Here is a 16,930-nt window from a genome sequence, read left to right as displayed (position 1 = left end):
GGTGACAGCAGCGAGATTATTGATAGGTCAATATTGGAAAAATGATGTTATGCCTACTATTGAAGAATGGATTATGAAGATGGCCAGTTTTGCAGAAATGGCGAAGATCTCATATCTAAAAGATCGGACTCAAGAGACTTATGTATGGGAGTGGAAAAAGTGGATAGATTATGTGCAGAATAAATATCAAACTAGGACATATCAGATAGCTTTTAACTGAATGTATTATATAGGGATAGAATAATTGAATTTTATGAAGATTTGAATAATATACAGGGGGTGGAGGGGTTCAAGTTTTATAAAATGTGATTTTGATTTGGATTATATTTTGAGGAAGTCATGGGGGGAGGGGAGGGTTAGGTAGGGTCAGGGAGGGTCGGGGGGGAAATTGGGGAGACAATGTATTTGTAAAACTTTTTAAATAAAAAAAAAGAATGATGAAAATGGTCAATTCTATGTCTCCACGGTCACATGGTCTCTATCCTTGCCATAGAGTATTAGGTCCTGTATGTTTATTAGGCTTTCTGGGCAAGGGAGCTTCTGTAATAGATCAAAGAATGGAAGCAATTGGACAATGAGTAAGAACACACAGCTAATTGGTTGAGGAGAGCTGGCCACTGCACGAGGCAGTCTAAGGCGTGATTAGTTGCTGTGTGCTGTGTGCAATTTACCTCATGATGTTCCTACTGTAAATATATTTGTTTATATAAAACTGCAAGTTCCTGTCAGCATGTCTGACGCCATTTGGACATCATCTGTGATGTTCAATTCCCTGACAGTGTGCATCACCTAAATGCATTCTAGGAATCTATCTATGATAGGCCTGGGCATCATTAAATTCCCTCTGTTTTGCTGGTAGGTAATGAAGGCGAAGGTACTAGAACAGGTACACAATCAGCTGAGTGATCTCTTGGACAAGACCTTGGAAGAAGCAGCTCATTCCAGACCCCAGCAATTGAGCGTTGTCCCAGCAAAGAAGCAAAGCAGGTGGAAGAGGTTTCTCGCAATTGATTTTAGAAGAGGGATGGGAAAATGGAGTCAGCAGACAGTGCTGGTTCAATGGCCTTGAAACAGAGATGAGCACCGCCTCCTATAGTCATCAATGACTGTGGAGTAAAATCCTCAGGGACTCTCACCTTTACCCCACTTCTCAGAGATGGGAAGGGTTTTGAGAGATATATTAAATATTACCTGCTTTGAAATCTTATCTTGCAGAGAGAAGGGTCAGCTACTGAAGAAGAAAATCTTTGTCCCTCAACGGTCCTTGTTTGAGTAAGTATGCGTGGCCATGATATGATAAGACTTAGATAGAGGGACAATGTGCAAAGTAGCCAGATCTCTAAGGCCTCAGGCTCCAAAGGCCTCAGGTTCCAACTGATACTCCACTGTTGATGAAGAACAAGAGTTGGAAAACCCAATAAGGACTGAGCATGCTCCATAGCAACACAATGCTGAGACTCTTTGGCAGGTGCCGGGAGAGTATGAGTATGAGTATGACTATGACTATGACTATGACTATGAGTATACTACTGGAGAACCGGTAGTAAAAAATGCTTTTAAAAAGTTTTTTAAAAGGTTCCCAAGCTCGCGCACCACAGCTGATTCCTCCCCCCCTCGCTGTTCTACTTACCTTCCCAAGCCTCCTTCTGGTGTGTACTGCACATGCGTGCACGCAGTACACATTTGGTGCGCAGTGCAAGTGCGTGCTTGGTGCAAAGCACGCATGTGGAGCCAGCAAAGTGGTAGCAAACCAGTTCAGATTCCACCACTGGTCCAAGGGCTCAATTGCGGTCGTATGTTGAGGACTACCTGTATATCATAAGAGATGGAACATTTTCCCCTCAGCCACTTGAATGTTATTACTTCCGTAAAAGTGAAACTACAAGTTTTTGCACAGAAGACCAAATGAAAATCTTTTCCCAGATTTTCCCAGGTCTTGTCCAATGATCTCCATCTGCCCATGTCTCCCAACAACTTACTTGCTGGCAACTTGTCTCTCTTTTACAGCACGTTGCTGGAGGTGGAACATTTCCGCACAATCCATCACATATTTGTGGCCATGCTCTGTATCTTTGTCCTCAAACAAATCATTGTGGATTCCATCGATGAAGGACGGTATGATTCAGGAGAGGGGATGGGGTAGAAGGCCTGTCCTCTGATGTATGCTAGTTCTGGGGATATGATGCTATTTATTTTGTGCTAACGGACACAGTAATAATCCTAAAAACATATTTACCTAATCTGTGAACTTAGATTCCATCCAAAGTTTAACAACCTTGGACCCCTGCCGAGTCCTTGGGCCCCTGCAGGGAACTTGATCCAGCTGCATCTCCTCCCACTTGTCACTGTTCATCTGCTAGCTAAAAAGAAAATGCAATTTGTTCTTCTCCTTGCCTTTGTGCTCCTGTTGAGCAGTAACACTTGGGACCCTCCTATGCCTGCCTAGAGACTTAGCCTAAGTGCGGAGTGCCTCCTTTGGTGTCCCCTTTGCTAGGCATCCAAACACTCTTCTCTATGCTAGTAGTTTACTTGTGCAGTTCACTTCTTCTACCCTCCTTCTGGGATATGCAAAAGTCCAAACGACCATGTGATGGAGGCAGAGAGAGATCACAGGTGAAATTCAGCCAGTTCTCACCGGTTCACTCGAACCGTTAGTAAATTGCTTAGGCAGTTCAGAGAACCAGTTAAAAATAAAGTGCAAGAGAGGTTTTTTTTTTCTCTCTCTCTCTCTCACTTCAGTTAATAGCTCAACAGTTGTAGCTGGAATGCAGCCGATACATGCTGAATCAAGTCAATAAACAACAGAAAATTGATAGGATTAGGGCAGAGAAACCCATCAATCTCCCATCTAGGAATGGGATTAACCTCTTCCCTTCAGGAAGGAGGACAATATTACAAACATTTTCATTATAAAGAGTATTAAGTAACACTTCTGTGATCCTCCCTGGAGTTTCCCAAGACCTTTTATAGGTGCTGCAGTGTTGGCTACTTCTTGTTTCTTCCTGGGGGAAAAGATACAGGAGTGGACAATGATGCAGTTTGATCATACAGGCCGTGAATCTAATGCATGTGTGGTCCAGCCAGCTGCATTGCTTCTGCTGTGAAGCACCCAATTTAGAACATAGAGAACATAGAATAATAGAGTTGGATGCAGGGATGAAATGTAAAATTTGTTACTACTGGTTCTGTGGGCATGGCTTGGAGGGGGGGGGCATGGCCAACTTTTTTTTTTTTAACTTTTCAAAGCATTTTTTCTAATGCTTTGAAAAGCCTCTGCCGATCAGGCAACTCAGCTGGGATCGTCAGAGACTTTTCAAAGCATTTTTTTTACCACCTCTTCGGCCAAGAGGTTGCAGAAAAAAATGCTTTGAAAAGCCTCTAACGATCCCAGCTGAGCCACGCGATCATCAAAGGCCTTTTTTTTTTACTTTTAAAAGCATTTTTTTGTCGGAAGAGGTTGTAGAAAAAATGCTTTTAAAAGAAAAAAAAAAGCCTCTGATGAGCCTCTGCTGCTCAGCTGGGCATGGGGGGGGGGCAGGGATTTTTGCTACCAGTTCTCCGAACGACCCGTCACCATCACTACCGGATCAGGTGATCCGGTCCGAACCGGAAGCATTTCACCCCTGGTTGGATAGCTTTTGGCAGCACACCCAGGCTTTCAATTAGCCTGAGCAGCTGCTCTTAGTTTCCCTCTCAGCTACTGTGTTTGCTTTGGGGTTGACTTTTTTAAAAAGGGGGAATAGCTGTTTTATGTTTTCTGCATTGTTTTAGTGGTTCCTGGCACTGTCCTTTTGGGGTGCACTTCCGTCACTCTTTTTGAAAGCCTTTAGTGATGGCAAGCTATTCCATTGGTTGATTGGTCCCACCCTTAGGAAATTTCTCCTTACTCCTAGGTTGCTTCTCTCTTTGGTTAGTTTCCATCCATTGTTTCTTGTTCTGCCTTTTGGTACTTTGAAAAATAGATTGACTCCCTCATTTTTGTAGGAGCCCCTCAAATTTCTTGACAGAACAATTAATCAGTGGAACAACGTGCCTCCAGAAGTTGTAAATGCTCCAACACTGGAAGTTTTTAAGAAGAGGTTAGGTAACCATTTGTCTGAAGTGGTGCAGGGTTTCCTGCCTAAGAAAGGGGTTGGACTAGAAGACCTCCAAGGTCATTTCCAATTCTGTTATTCTATTCTATTCTAAATATTGGAACAGTGCTATTTTATTGTGAGTCGGACTAAGGAGAAATTTCCTAAGGGTGAGATCAATCAAGTTGGCAATGCCCACCCAGTCACATGACCCATTTCCCACAGAAAACACTAGGAGCCACAAAACCCGGGCAGGTGTGCCTGGGGGCGGGTGTTCATGTGACAGGGTGGGAGTAACATTGAGTTGGCCACACCTGCCCGCCCAGTCACATGACCAAGCCACACCCACCCAGTCACATAACCACCAAGCCATGCCCACTAGGTCACGCCCACCGAACCAGTAGAGAAAAATTTTAAATGTCACCCCTGAGAGAGATACAAATATTTCTCTGTGTCACCTATATCTCAGATGGATTTTTGCAATCCAGATCCAGTGGCCGTAGGAAAGAAAAAAATAAAGATCCAATCCGGGTCGGTCACCATGAGCTTTCAGACTCGTGCTGGAGCCCATCCTCAGGGAACTTCTCTCTCACCAGAATGTGAGCGAGATGCCACTCTAAGAGAATTTATAGCAGCATTAGACTCTATATTCAACAGATCAGAGATAGAAGAGCCAGAAAAACATGCCATCAGGCAAAAAGTATTGGCAATGCTGATCGCACACAAACCATACAATGTGCTCAGTCCAACGAAGCAACACACCTTGAAAGACCTGAAAAAGAAACAAACAAACATTCTGGTGAGAGAGAAGTTCCCTGTGGATGGGCTCCAGCAGAAGCCTGAAACTTGGAAGATCAAACCTCTGGTCCGAGTGATTGACCCCGATAGAATCCCCCAACATTATCCTGGGATACGTATTTTTGCCTTCATTCATGGAAAAACATGAAGTCTTTGAGCCAGTCTCCATCTGCCTACGAAAAATCTGGTTCTGGCATTATTCCAGCCTTTTGCCCATTCTGCTCATTGTAATGTTTATCTGTTTTTAATGTTGTATGCTGCCATGGGCCATTTTTTAATTGGGAAGCCTTACGAATAAAATAATTCATCAAAGGAAAAGAAGGAGAAGGAAATGACCATGAAATCATCAGCAGTTCTGTTGAAGCTGAACCATTGTTAGAAATTCTGATTTACTCTGTAGAAATGGTAGCAGAGAATTATTATATTGCCATACAGATTGGTAGCAGAGGATGGTTATGTAGCCATACAGGTCAAATAAAGTGTACAGTGTATAGTCACTATGGGCCTTGCTGGTTAATAATTTCAACTGTCACAACTGTTGCAGGAAACTCTCCTCAGAACATAAAGGAACCATGGATTATGACCATAGATGCTAACTAAACACTGCCATCTACTGGCTAATTAATTAAATAATTAAGTAATACATTCCAATTCTAACATATATTCCAACAAGCATGAAGCAGGTCAAGGAAGAAGTCCACTAGAAGACAGAGCACCAAGTTCACTTTCACAGCGAGGGAGCTAATTGAGTCGCTTTGGGTCAGTTGATCAACCTCTCAGCTTTCACTGGGGATAAGATTAGGAGAAAATTCCAGGTGTTTGCCTTGAATTTTCAAAACGGAAGATTTACGTGGGATAAATAAATGTCTTATACAATAACTTAAACTCCACATGAGCTGTAGACCAGCAGAGTAGAAAGCTCAGGGAGATGTACCAAAAAACGATTAGACATTATTCTAATCCATTTTAAAATGGATTGTAATTGATTTTAGCAATTTTATGTGTAACTTTTAACCCGGAGTTTTTGTTTTATTTTTCTGTTTTATTGTTGTGAGCCGCCCTGAGTCCTTGCAGAGAAAGGGTGGCATATAAGTCTAAACAAACAAACAAACAAATAAATAAATAAAATAATTCTGACAGGAATGTTGAGTAATGTTTCTAATATGACAGACCCCTCAAATACCTCGCAGTCCTCTATTCCTGACCCATTTAAATTGTGCTGGGGACATTTTTGTGGGCCCAATATTTAAGGATGAGCAATAGTTGAAATTATTAAGGTTATGAAACAAAGATTATGAAACAAAACAAGATTATGGACAAAATGAGGGGGACGGATTGTAATTTTTTCAGTTGGTGGTGGGTTTTCCTTCATTCTAACTTTGTTCTGACTATTTTGAAGAGTTCATGGGAACTTTCTTGAGTTTACCTTCTCAAAATAGCAGGACCCATCCCCTTCACTTTTCAGCAGTTATGCTACTGAATATTGGAGCTGCCCCAGAGAAATTGCTTATTTAATTTGAAACATCCTTATCTTTTGGGGAGCATCCTTAGAGCTCTTTTTCTTCTTTGTCTTCCACAGTCTTGTTCTGGATTTCGAGCTCTTTATCATTGGCTTTCGACAGCTGCCCACAGCACTCTTGGCCTGGCTCTGCATGTTCCTCTACACCTTATTTGTGCCCTACCAGGCCCTGCAAATATGGTCAGGCTGCTTGAAGATGACCAGGTTCCCCAACCTCTTGACGGTCACCTTGGTGTTGCTGGTGCTGCTCTGCCATGCTGCAGTGCTGGGCTTCTTCCCCGTCTATATTGCTGTCTATTGTAACTTGGGAATTGCCTCCCGTAAAATTGTCATCTATGAGCAGGTATGGCACTGGGGCAGCACAAAGAAAATGGGTATAGGGGAAAGGTGTTTTTAGACAGAAATGGGGGAAGCTAAGGTTGAACTTTGAAGTGAGGTTGGATTTATGAAGGAATCCTGGTTGCCCCAGGATATCTCAGTGTGGAAAGTATAGATAGCAGCAAGTGCTAGACAGGCCCCCTGTATTCATAAATGTATAGTTCCATACACAGGCCATATATTTGCCATTGTACAGAGAAGAAATGCCAACCTCACTCCAGGTTTAAGGCAGCTTTCTCCTATCTGGTGTCCTCTAAATGATCTGGACAAACCCCAAATAGAGTCATTAAGGGAAGGCCAGGTTAAAGATATATACTTCACTATACATTGCCCTGAAGAAGATATACAGTACATTTTTAAAAATTTTGTGGCAGAAGTTATGGTCCTTAGCAGCCATCGTCATGTATATGTCATATATAAATGCTTACAGTAGCACTTGCCATGGCCTCAAATATATGTTCTTCTTGCAAGCTGGAAGATAAGCAGATTTCATCCAAGCAAGAAGTTGAGCAGAAAGATCAGCAGGCAGTATAGCTGACAGTTAGCCAAGTGAGTAAGCAGGGGCCATTTCTGTCTGAAAAGTCTAGACAGACAGTCTGGAGCACTATGGGATCCATGGGATCCACCATGGGAACATTTGAGACTTCTTGGATTACCCCATCCTGCTGAGCTAATGGGTGCAATTCCTTTCTTTGAATATCCACAAGAATGATACCAAAGGGCAGGTAGGTGGCATAGCTGAATACTAAAGTCCTCTGCAAGGATATCTACAACATGACTCAACTTCACACTGTTTCCTTGCTCATTTCCCTCTCTGGCATAGATCCGGTTCCTGATGAAAAGCTACTCATTTCTGCGAGAATCGATGCCGCCTCTTCTCCATGCCAGGGACCAAGTTGGTGAGTTTGACTAAGTTTGACTAAGAGGCTCTTAGTGATTATTATGATGGCTATAAGTCGCCCCCAGAGTCCCCAAACTGATTTTCCACCGATGCAGCATCTTAGTTGTAGCATAAAATAGTCATGCAACCATTGGCTTCCACATGCTACGTACGGTACGGTAGTAGATTTTAAGTATAACAAAATAATGAGAAAGCTTATATGGCTGCAAAGAAAAGGATCAAGAATTATTTTTCCATATCCCTCATCAAATTACAATTTCTCCTATTTGCCAGACTTTGTTTTGCATGAAGAGCTGCAGAACATGGGTGATTTATTTATTGATCTATTTATTGATCTATTTATTGATCTTTCTTATCAGAATACAAAGCAACTCAAAAATTAAAAAAAAATCTGACATGTAGTGTAAGATATTATTGATTCCATTTTTTCTTATGCATATCTTTGTGAACACGCGGAATAGAAATGTTCCTTGTTTGTTGCTTTTGTATACCAATGGAGACAGGTTTTCACAAAGCTGTATTCTACATCCTGTATCACACTTTAACTATAGCGGGTTTTGCAGCTATTTTTTGTACATAAGAAGTATCTTAATCAGCAGAGCCATGGTAGCGGAGTGGTGAGAATGCAGCACTGCAGGCTAATTCTGCTGAATGCTAGAAGTTCGAGTCTTACCAGCTCAGACTTGACCTTCCATCCTTCTAAGGTCAATAAAATGAGGACCAGGATTGTTGGGGGCAATATGCTGACTCTGTAAACCACTTAGAGAGAGCTGTAAAGAACTGTGAAGTGGTATACAAGAGTACTATTGCTGCTGCTATCATCACATATACATAAAGCTCTGCATTCTTCCTGCTGAAACGGCATGGAGAGAGAAGATGCCTGCACTTGAGTACCATGTGTCCTCCAGGACAACTATTTCTTCAGTGTATAATACAAATTGCTATCTCTGTACTTGTCCCTGTGTACTTCCAACTGTTCCTTTGCTTCTTTCCCCCCACTCCAGGGAAGATAAGCCCTCCTGAATTCTCAACCTACTTGTATTTTCTCTTCTGCCCTACTTTGATCTACAGAAAGAGCTATCCAAGGTAATTCCTTGCATATCATCCTTGTGTTTTTGCACACCCTCCCCCGGTTTCTCAGCTCTATCAGAAAAAGGGTGGGCAAAACAGGCTTTTGGGTCTACGGCCAATGCCCCCAGAGCAATGGTATAACCCGAGAAAAGGGAAAACTCTCTTCTCATATCTCAACTCCATCCCTGCTTCTTTCCTTATAGAGATCCATACATCCGCTGGAGTTATGTCATCCAAAAACTGGTTGAGGTGAGAGAAACACATTAAGTTTCCGTTGGCTGGTTGGTTTTATCTGATCTGTCTATGGATTAGAAATGAGCTTGGAGACGATTGGATTTTCCCTTGAGACTGAGCTGATCTGGAAACCCTAAGGGGTCTTAGCTGGCCAAGGTAGTAAATACTGTAGCAATAATTATTTAAGAAGCCCTGAGTGACCAAAGACCACCATTTAAATTTCCCAGAGTTCTCTAGCCTTGAGTGAATGAATTATAATATTTGTCCTGAGTCATCTTTGATGCAAAAAAGTTCACTTTCCTAAGAGATGTTCAATTTAAAACTTTAGACACAACGTACATAGTTTCAAATATCTCACACAGGAAAACAAAAGAAAAAAGGGGGATGGAACTTAGAGCCACTCAGGAAGTGAGTGGTGCAGAAATCTATGACAGATTGACTAAAACTAAACAGAAGAGGGACCGGTGTTGGAGGACAGCATTTGGGCATTGTAGGATTGTATTAAAATGGCAGCCAAATCCAGCTTCTGAGATCATAGACCAGAAGAAGGTTGTTCTTAGTTATAGCCGAGAGCTGGCAACCAGCATGCCTTGCCAGAATACTGAGATGTCAGTAGATCACTAAGGTAAAGTACTTTCTCTTTGTCCCACAGTTTCTGGCGAGTGTATATTTTATGAATTTCCTTCTGAAATACTACTTCATCCCTAACTTCAGCAACATGCATAAGCAGCCCTTCACCATCAAAATCCTGCTGCTCTACATCTTTGATTCAGTTGTACCCGGTATGTGGAAACAATTATGATTTCATATTCCTGTAATAGGATTATGCGATCGGGCTGATTTGTAACATTTTAGAAAAAGTGAAGAGAGACGTACTACAGGTAGATCTCAACGTACAACCATTTATTTAGTTATAACAGCACTGAAAAAAGTGACTTATAAATGTTTTTCACACTTACCATATTTCTCAGAGTATAAGATGCACCGGAGTATAAGACGCACCTTAGTTTTTGAGGAGGAAAATAAGAAAAAAGCTGATTGGCAGGTGGATCGGCCTCCCGGAATACCCCCAATCAGCTGTTCCCAGAGGTGAATTTTAGCAACAGGTTCCTTGGTTGTGAGGTCTGTGCCTTGCTTTTTTTTTTTTTTTGCTTTTTTTTCCTGCCTCTGAAATTTCTGAAACTCTGTTTCAGAAAAAACTTCTTCCTGCCTCTGAAAGCCTCCGAAACAGAGCTTCAGAAAAAAAGCTTCTGAAGCTCTGTTTGGGGGCTTCGTTTCTGAAGCTTCGTTTCTGATGCTTTTTTCAGCCTCTGAAACCTCCGTTTGAGAAGCTGGGCGGGGCTACATTCGGAGTATAAGACACACCCAGATTTTCACCCTCTTTTTTGGGGGGAAAAGGTGTGTCTTATACTCCGAAAAATACGGTATGACTGTTGCAGCATCCTCATGCTCAAGTGATCAAACTACATGCCATAAATACTGACATGTATTTATTATGGTTGTAGTGTTCCGGGGTCATTTGATCACCTTTTGTGTCCTTCTGACCAGCAAAATCAATAGGGAATCCAGATTCACTTAACCACTAGGTTACTAACTTAACAACTGCAGGGATTCACTTAACAACTGGCAGGAAAAGTCATAAAATGGGGCAAAACTCACTTAATTGTCTCAGCAACCAAAATTTTGGGCTCAATTATGATCATAAGTCGAGGACTATCTGTAGCAGCTAAGTGATACATTGTAAGCCACCCAGAATTGCTTTGAGTAGCAAGATAAGCAGTATATAAATTTAATAAATAATTAGTTACCTCATTTTACAGCCCAATATATATATGATTTTGGACTATATGTAACATCCACATCTTTTGCCTGAATTATTCTCCAACTGCTGTGCTCTATGGCCATTTGAACATTGTCCTGGATGAAATCCAGCAGGTTCTAACAGGTTCTGGAGAACCGGTAGCGGAAATGTTGAGTAGTTCAGAGAACTAGCAAATACCACCTCTGGCTGGCCCCAGAGTGGGGTGGGAATAGAGATTTTGCAATATCCTTCCTCCAGAGTGGGGAGGCAATGGAGATTTTGCAATATCTTTCCCCTGCCACACCCACCAAGCCACGCCCACAGAACCGGTAGGGAAAAAATTTGGATTTCACCCCTGAATAAGGGGTATGCAAAAATCCTGTATACATGAAATAAAGCTGGAGAATATGGTGCTGCTCATAAAATTCTACTTGCCAAAAATGTTACTTTTACTTCTAAATGGAAATTTGTAGTCCTGGTTGCAAAGATATGTTTTGCATTGTGGGAAGTAAAATCTGGTCTGGTTCTTATTCCAAGCTGGGAGAAAGATGCAGGAGAAATGAACTGAAGGCAGCTGCAGTTGGAAAGGAGGTCTGCATTTATTTGGTAGCCAGAAACAACAGTAACAGCAGCATGTCTATGATGTGGCTGACAAATTTTGGTTGAGAGTAGATAGGCTTTTATACAATTTGGGGGGGCTTTCTGATTGAGATGCCTGTTCATGCCCTTAAATATTTTAATTTAATTTTATTTATTTTAGGAAATTTATATTGCTGCCTATTCGCACATGGCAACTCAAGGCGGCCTACAGGAATGTAAAAACCTCATATATAAAATAATAAAACTAATAAATGAGAATAATCATATAATAAAATAATGCAATAAAATAAAATAACCCCCCACCCCAGCGACAACACATCACACGAGCCATTTAATGGGCTCCATCCTTGCTCTGTGTTCCCCGGGCCCACTGGAAGAACCAGTTTCTTCCGGAAGAGTGTTAGAGTGGGGGCCATTCTAATCTCTGAGGAAATGATGTTACAGAAAGAGAGAGCCACCACCGAGAAGGCCCTTCTTCTGGGTCATACAAGGTGTATCTCCCTAGGTTAGGGAATGGGACCCGCAACATTCCTTGCTTCTCCGCTATGGTGGGTTGGGTAGATGTGACCGGTAAGAGACAGTCCCTCAGATAATCTGGTCCCAAGCCATGAAGGGCTTTAAATGTGACAACCAGCACCTTGAATTGCACCCGGAAGCAAATCAGCAACCAATGCAGCTCCCGCAGGAGAGGTAATACATGTGCACACCGAGGTCTGCATAAAGCCATGCAGGCTGCTGCATTTTGCACCAGCTGGAGCTTCCGGATGCTCTTCAAGGGCACCACCATGTAGAGCGTGTTGCAATAGTCAAGACAGGAAGTGACTAGGGCATGAGTGACCATGAGTAGGGATTATCTTAATGGCTGTTGCCAGATTCCTATGGCGTCATGTAGGGGTCATGACTGGTTCTATAGGCAGAAGGGGAAATGCAATACCCAGGTGATTTGTTCGTTTGAGGCAATCTTGTCAGTTTCGGCTCCTTGCCTATTGTGCTGCTTATTTGGAGCTATTTACTTTCCTTTGTTTATGAATAGAAGGACTGGCTTTATGAATGGATACAAAATATCCATTCACAAAGCCTAGCCCCATGCTGGCGAACCTATGGCACACAAGTCACAGGTGGCATGCGGAGCTCTCTCTGCGGGTACGTGAGCCGTTGCCCAAGCTCAGCTCCATCGTGCCTGTGTGCGCGCCTCCCACCGGCCAGCTGATTTTTGAGTCTCTGGTGCGCATGTGCGGGGGGGTGGGGTGCATGCAGGACACATGCAGGCAGGCGCAGTGAGCACGTCCACAGGTGTGGGTGGGCGGGGGGAGTCGAACGTGCATTGCAATATGGGTTATTAGTGCAGGGAGGCCTACTAGGCCCAACATGGGGTGGGGGGAGCGGAGCGCCCCCCCACACCCCATTTTTGCTCTCAGGGGGTTGCAGGGAGGCCTAATAGGCAACATATCCTGAGAAGCCTCCAACATCTCCTGGCCTGCTAGGTTTTTTTTTGATATTGGCCATTCCTTGGGTCGAACATCCAGGGAAGGGCCCACTGATGGAACTGGCAGGACCTCCAGGATGGCAGGCTCCACTGGGTCCATGGACTCTGCCGAGCCTGCAGCCTCCAGACCCGGCTGTATTCCCTCAGCCATGCTGACAAAGGTAGCTCTGAGTTCCTGTCAGGTTCTGGTAGTCAAGAAAAGAAAACTCCACAAAACTCAGTCCTGAGTCGTAGTATATTTATCTTCTTCGCTCCGGCACAAACTGACCATCACTGAGTGCAATAGAGTGAAATGAAGTCAGGGTTAGCTGCCCAGTGCTCCCTGTCACCATTTAAACGTTCCCACGGGCCAGCCCCTAGCCAATTGACATCCGCGGCGGCAGCAGTGGTGGCCAGGCCCGGCCTAGCCAGAACCCAGTCGGTGTCTGCAATGGAGCTGAGGTCCACAAGCATAGGGCGCAGTGGGTGTAGCACTGCCTCAGAGTCTTCTGGTCCCCACTAGAACTGCCCCAGTGGAACTGCCCTGGTGTCACCTTTCACCGCTGGAGTGGCAGCCCCAAGCCGCCAGGTGCGCTGGGGCTGACATGAGGCCCAAAATGGGGCATCGGGGACAGTGAGACCTCCCCATGGCCCATTTTTGCTCCCAGGAGGCTGCAGGGAGGCCTACTAGGCTCAAAATAGGGTATGGGGAGAGCGCAGGGGGGTCGCGCACACATACGCAGGTGGTCAGGGCACAGGGGTTCGCGTGCGCATTGCATTATGGATGCAGGTGCACAAGAGAGAGAGCTTTCGGCACATGACAACAAAAAGGTTAGCCGTCACTGGCCTAGCCTCTTCAGGCTTCTGCTTGAGGGTGTTTTCCTATAGCAGAAAGACTGGGGGATGCTTTCTGCATTTATTAAGGAGAATATTTCTCCTTTAGGGGAAATATTCTATTCTGCCTCTTTTAATATTCTGTAGAAAATTTTGTTCCGGGGAGGTAGGACTTCCCATAGTATTTTCATAATATATATATATTATATATATATATATAAAGCGATTGTGCAATTCATCTATTCTGATCACAGAATTGTAAATATATTGCTTTAGGTTTTTGTGGGGGGGATAATTATAAATATATAATTTTAGCAGTGCATCTGCATTTCAGATCCTTTGATTATTTGACTGTAGCCTATTATCTGCCTCTGAAAAAGAATGATTTATATTAAACCAATCCTCTTTCCTTGTAAAAATGTGAAGCCATCTTCCCTCTGTGCCCAGCTAAAATCACTCATAGGTGTTTACTGAATTATGGAGCGGAGTGATGCCTCAGTTCAAACTACGCTGGCTGGCTGGCTGCCTGCCTCCGGATACTCTGCACACATGTTGGGAACAAGACCAGTTGGGTATAATGGTAAAACTGCTGGCCTTCTAACCAGTTTATAGTGAGTTTTAGGCCTGCCTTAAGAAGCATGAAAGGCAGCCGGTCAGTTCCTCTCATCCCAATCCACATCACAGGATTGTTGCGAAGAAAGTAGAAGGCTGAATATTGTGTATGTTTTCCATCTTGACTTATATATTCAAAAGGTGGATTAAAAGGTAATAATAATAATAACACTTGCCTGCAAGCAGGAACTGATAAGAGCACCAAATAGACAAATAGTAGAAAATGAAGAGATTAATCTGCACTGACACTTTAGAATTAAAATAAACAAGCACCTCCCACATAACAGTTTATGTTAACAATTATCGATAAGACAAAATTCACGAATGAAGGCGAATATATGTGTCCCAGGATAATGTTGAAGGATCCAATTTGGGTCACTTACCAGGACCAGAAGTTTTGTCTCCTGAGCTTTCGGACTCGTTCTGGAGCCCATTTTCAGGGAACTTCTCTCCAGCCTAGGCTAGAGTCCGAAAGCTCAGAAGACAAAACCTCTGGTCCCAGTGACTGACCCAGATTGGCTCCTTCAACAAAAAAGTCTGGATAGTAGACATTGTAGTACCTGGAAACAGCAGAAGTAAAGAGAAAAAAAGTGCAGAAAAATCACAAAATATAAAGATATGTAAACAGAACAATTGTAGCCAAAGAAAGCAAAGAGAGTGCTCATAATAATAGGTACCATGGGTGCAATCCCAAAACATCTGTTGCACCACTTCAGCACCATCAGCACTGACAAACCACTATTAGTTAATTGCAAAAGGCAGCTTTGCTTGGACCAACCATGACCTGGATGATTAAGAATCTCAATAGATATTCCACTAGGATACTAACCTAAAAGTCTAATATGAGTTGCAATTGTCTGTCTTCAATTTGTAACAATAATTGAGTTTTTAATCTCTGGGAAGAACTGATGTATTTCTTTACCTCTCTCATTCAGGGACAACTTTGCTATTCTTGATCGCCTATATCTTGCTGGACTGCTGGCAAAACATATTTGCTGAGATCCTGCGCTTTGCAGACCGTTCTTTCTACAAGGTGATAACAAGGGGTGGCGGAGTTTGCAAGAAAGATATGGGGAGTCTGGAAGGCCATGAAGAACAGTTTGAAAAACTTCGCACAGAGTTCTGAGAGGTTATGGCTCTGAAAGAGAAGCAAATTTCAACTTGCTAAAACAACTGTACTGAAGAAGCTGACATTGAAGTATCTGATTAATTGTAATCAAAGTAATAAATACAGGTGGTCGCTCATTTAGCAACTGGGTGCAGTTACAACTTGATGATAAAGTAAAGTTATAATCAAATCTCACATTTACAACCTCTGCAGGTCTGTAAAGCAAAACAAAGTAGAACTAAGATTGCAAGCATTGTTTTTTCCATACTAATTGTTTTAATGGGCTTGTAAAATATTTTAATTTTTGCTTTTATCATATGGCACCGGAGTCACTTTAGGTGAGATAGGCAGCCATGTAAATTTGGCAATAAATAAATTAGGCAAATATCATAACTGTTTCACTTAATGACCGCTTAACAACTTTGTTGCTGCTCCCAATTGTGGTCACTAAATGAATATTGCCTGTAGAAACATGTATGTTTAGGGACTATAAGAGAGATCAAATAACATGTTCTGAAAGACTTTGCAAGACCCCACATGGTGGTTCATTCATGTCTTCTCAATGGCTGAAATCTAACTTTTCATGCCCCCCTTGACCCTCCCCTATCCTTGATCTCACCCCTTCCCTAACACCCTGTGCATCTCCTTGCTCTCCCACACCTGACAGTAGCCACTTACCTGCCTGTTTGGGAGTTGCAATTTCCCACTGGTTTCTCCACTGACTTAGTGATGGAAATCCTAATCCCGATTGCCCTTTTAACTCATAATCATAAATTTATTTGTCAAGGATATATAAGATAACAGGTAAAAGTATAAACATAATTTGATTACATGAAAAGAGTAAGTAAAAAGGAATATTAGAACAGGGATGGTAGGCACGCTGGTGCACTTATGCACGCCCCTTGTGTACAGGTACTCAAGGACTACCTGTACACAGACAAGCTAAGGTGGATTGTCTCTTTCCTTGCCAAAATACAGTGATGTTCCCGTTTCAAGCCTGGCATTTCTATGTTTTTCATGCTCTTTATTTCATTCTCCTTGCCTAGGACTGGTGGAATTCCACATCATTCTCGACATACTTTCGATCATGGAATGTGATTGTACACGACTGGCTGTACTGCTATATTTATCAAGATTTTCTGTGGGTAGGTAAACTGTAATGGGCTGTGAGAATAATCTTTGGGGGCAGGAGGAAGAACTGCAGCCAGGGCAATGGTCAAAAGGAGATGTCTCAGCTCGGAGCAGGAATGGGGGTACAATAACATCTCAGGAGGGATTCTTCCTTTTGGTTCAGAAAATAAAGGTCGGGAATGGGGGAAGTGCTTTCAGACTTGCAAGATTCTATTTCTGTAACCTTGCAATAAAAGTACTATTATTGGTTTACTGTCTGGACTACCTGAAAGGGCTGACAAGATTACCAGACCCACCCTATATTACCCCATAAAGTAAACCAACCGTGTGTAATTTCTTGATGCCTATCTTCATTGTTTATTGGTGAACACCAAGATGAGGTCTATAATTCACCTGTGCTCCTTC

At 42.8% G+C, this 16,930-nt stretch overlaps 1 protein-coding gene across 1 annotated transcript in view; it reads left to right on the top strand.

The window, feature by feature from the left end:
- LOC117659869 (sterol O-acyltransferase 2-like) overlaps positions 1 to 16,930 on the top strand; it is a 42,165-nt gene that overhangs the window by 9,485 nt on the left and 15,750 nt on the right. Inside the window, exons 4-13 of the mRNA XM_087886738.1 lie at positions 860 to 987; positions 1,216 to 1,272; positions 2,008 to 2,115; positions 6,451 to 6,733; positions 7,592 to 7,667; positions 8,674 to 8,755; positions 8,944 to 8,989; positions 9,627 to 9,756; positions 15,222 to 15,319; positions 16,441 to 16,539. Coding sequence (XP_087742864.1) covers positions 860 to 987; positions 1,216 to 1,272; positions 2,008 to 2,115; positions 6,451 to 6,733; positions 7,592 to 7,667; positions 8,674 to 8,755; positions 8,944 to 8,989; positions 9,627 to 9,756; positions 15,222 to 15,319; positions 16,441 to 16,539 — 1,107 coding nt within the window. The remainder of the gene's footprint in view (positions 1 to 859; positions 988 to 1,215; positions 1,273 to 2,007; positions 2,116 to 6,450; positions 6,734 to 7,591; positions 7,668 to 8,673; positions 8,756 to 8,943; positions 8,990 to 9,626; positions 9,757 to 15,221; positions 15,320 to 16,440; positions 16,540 to 16,930) is intronic.

This window comes from Pantherophis guttatus, chromosome 2 (genome assembly GCF_059756535.1).
Source record: "Pantherophis guttatus breed Tessera chromosome 2, ASM5975653v1, whole genome shotgun sequence".
Taxonomy (NCBI): Eukaryota; Metazoa; Chordata; class Lepidosauria; order Squamata; family Colubridae; genus Pantherophis; species Pantherophis guttatus.
Note: the sequence above shows the minus strand (reverse complement) of the source record. Positions and strands in the feature narration are given on the sequence as shown.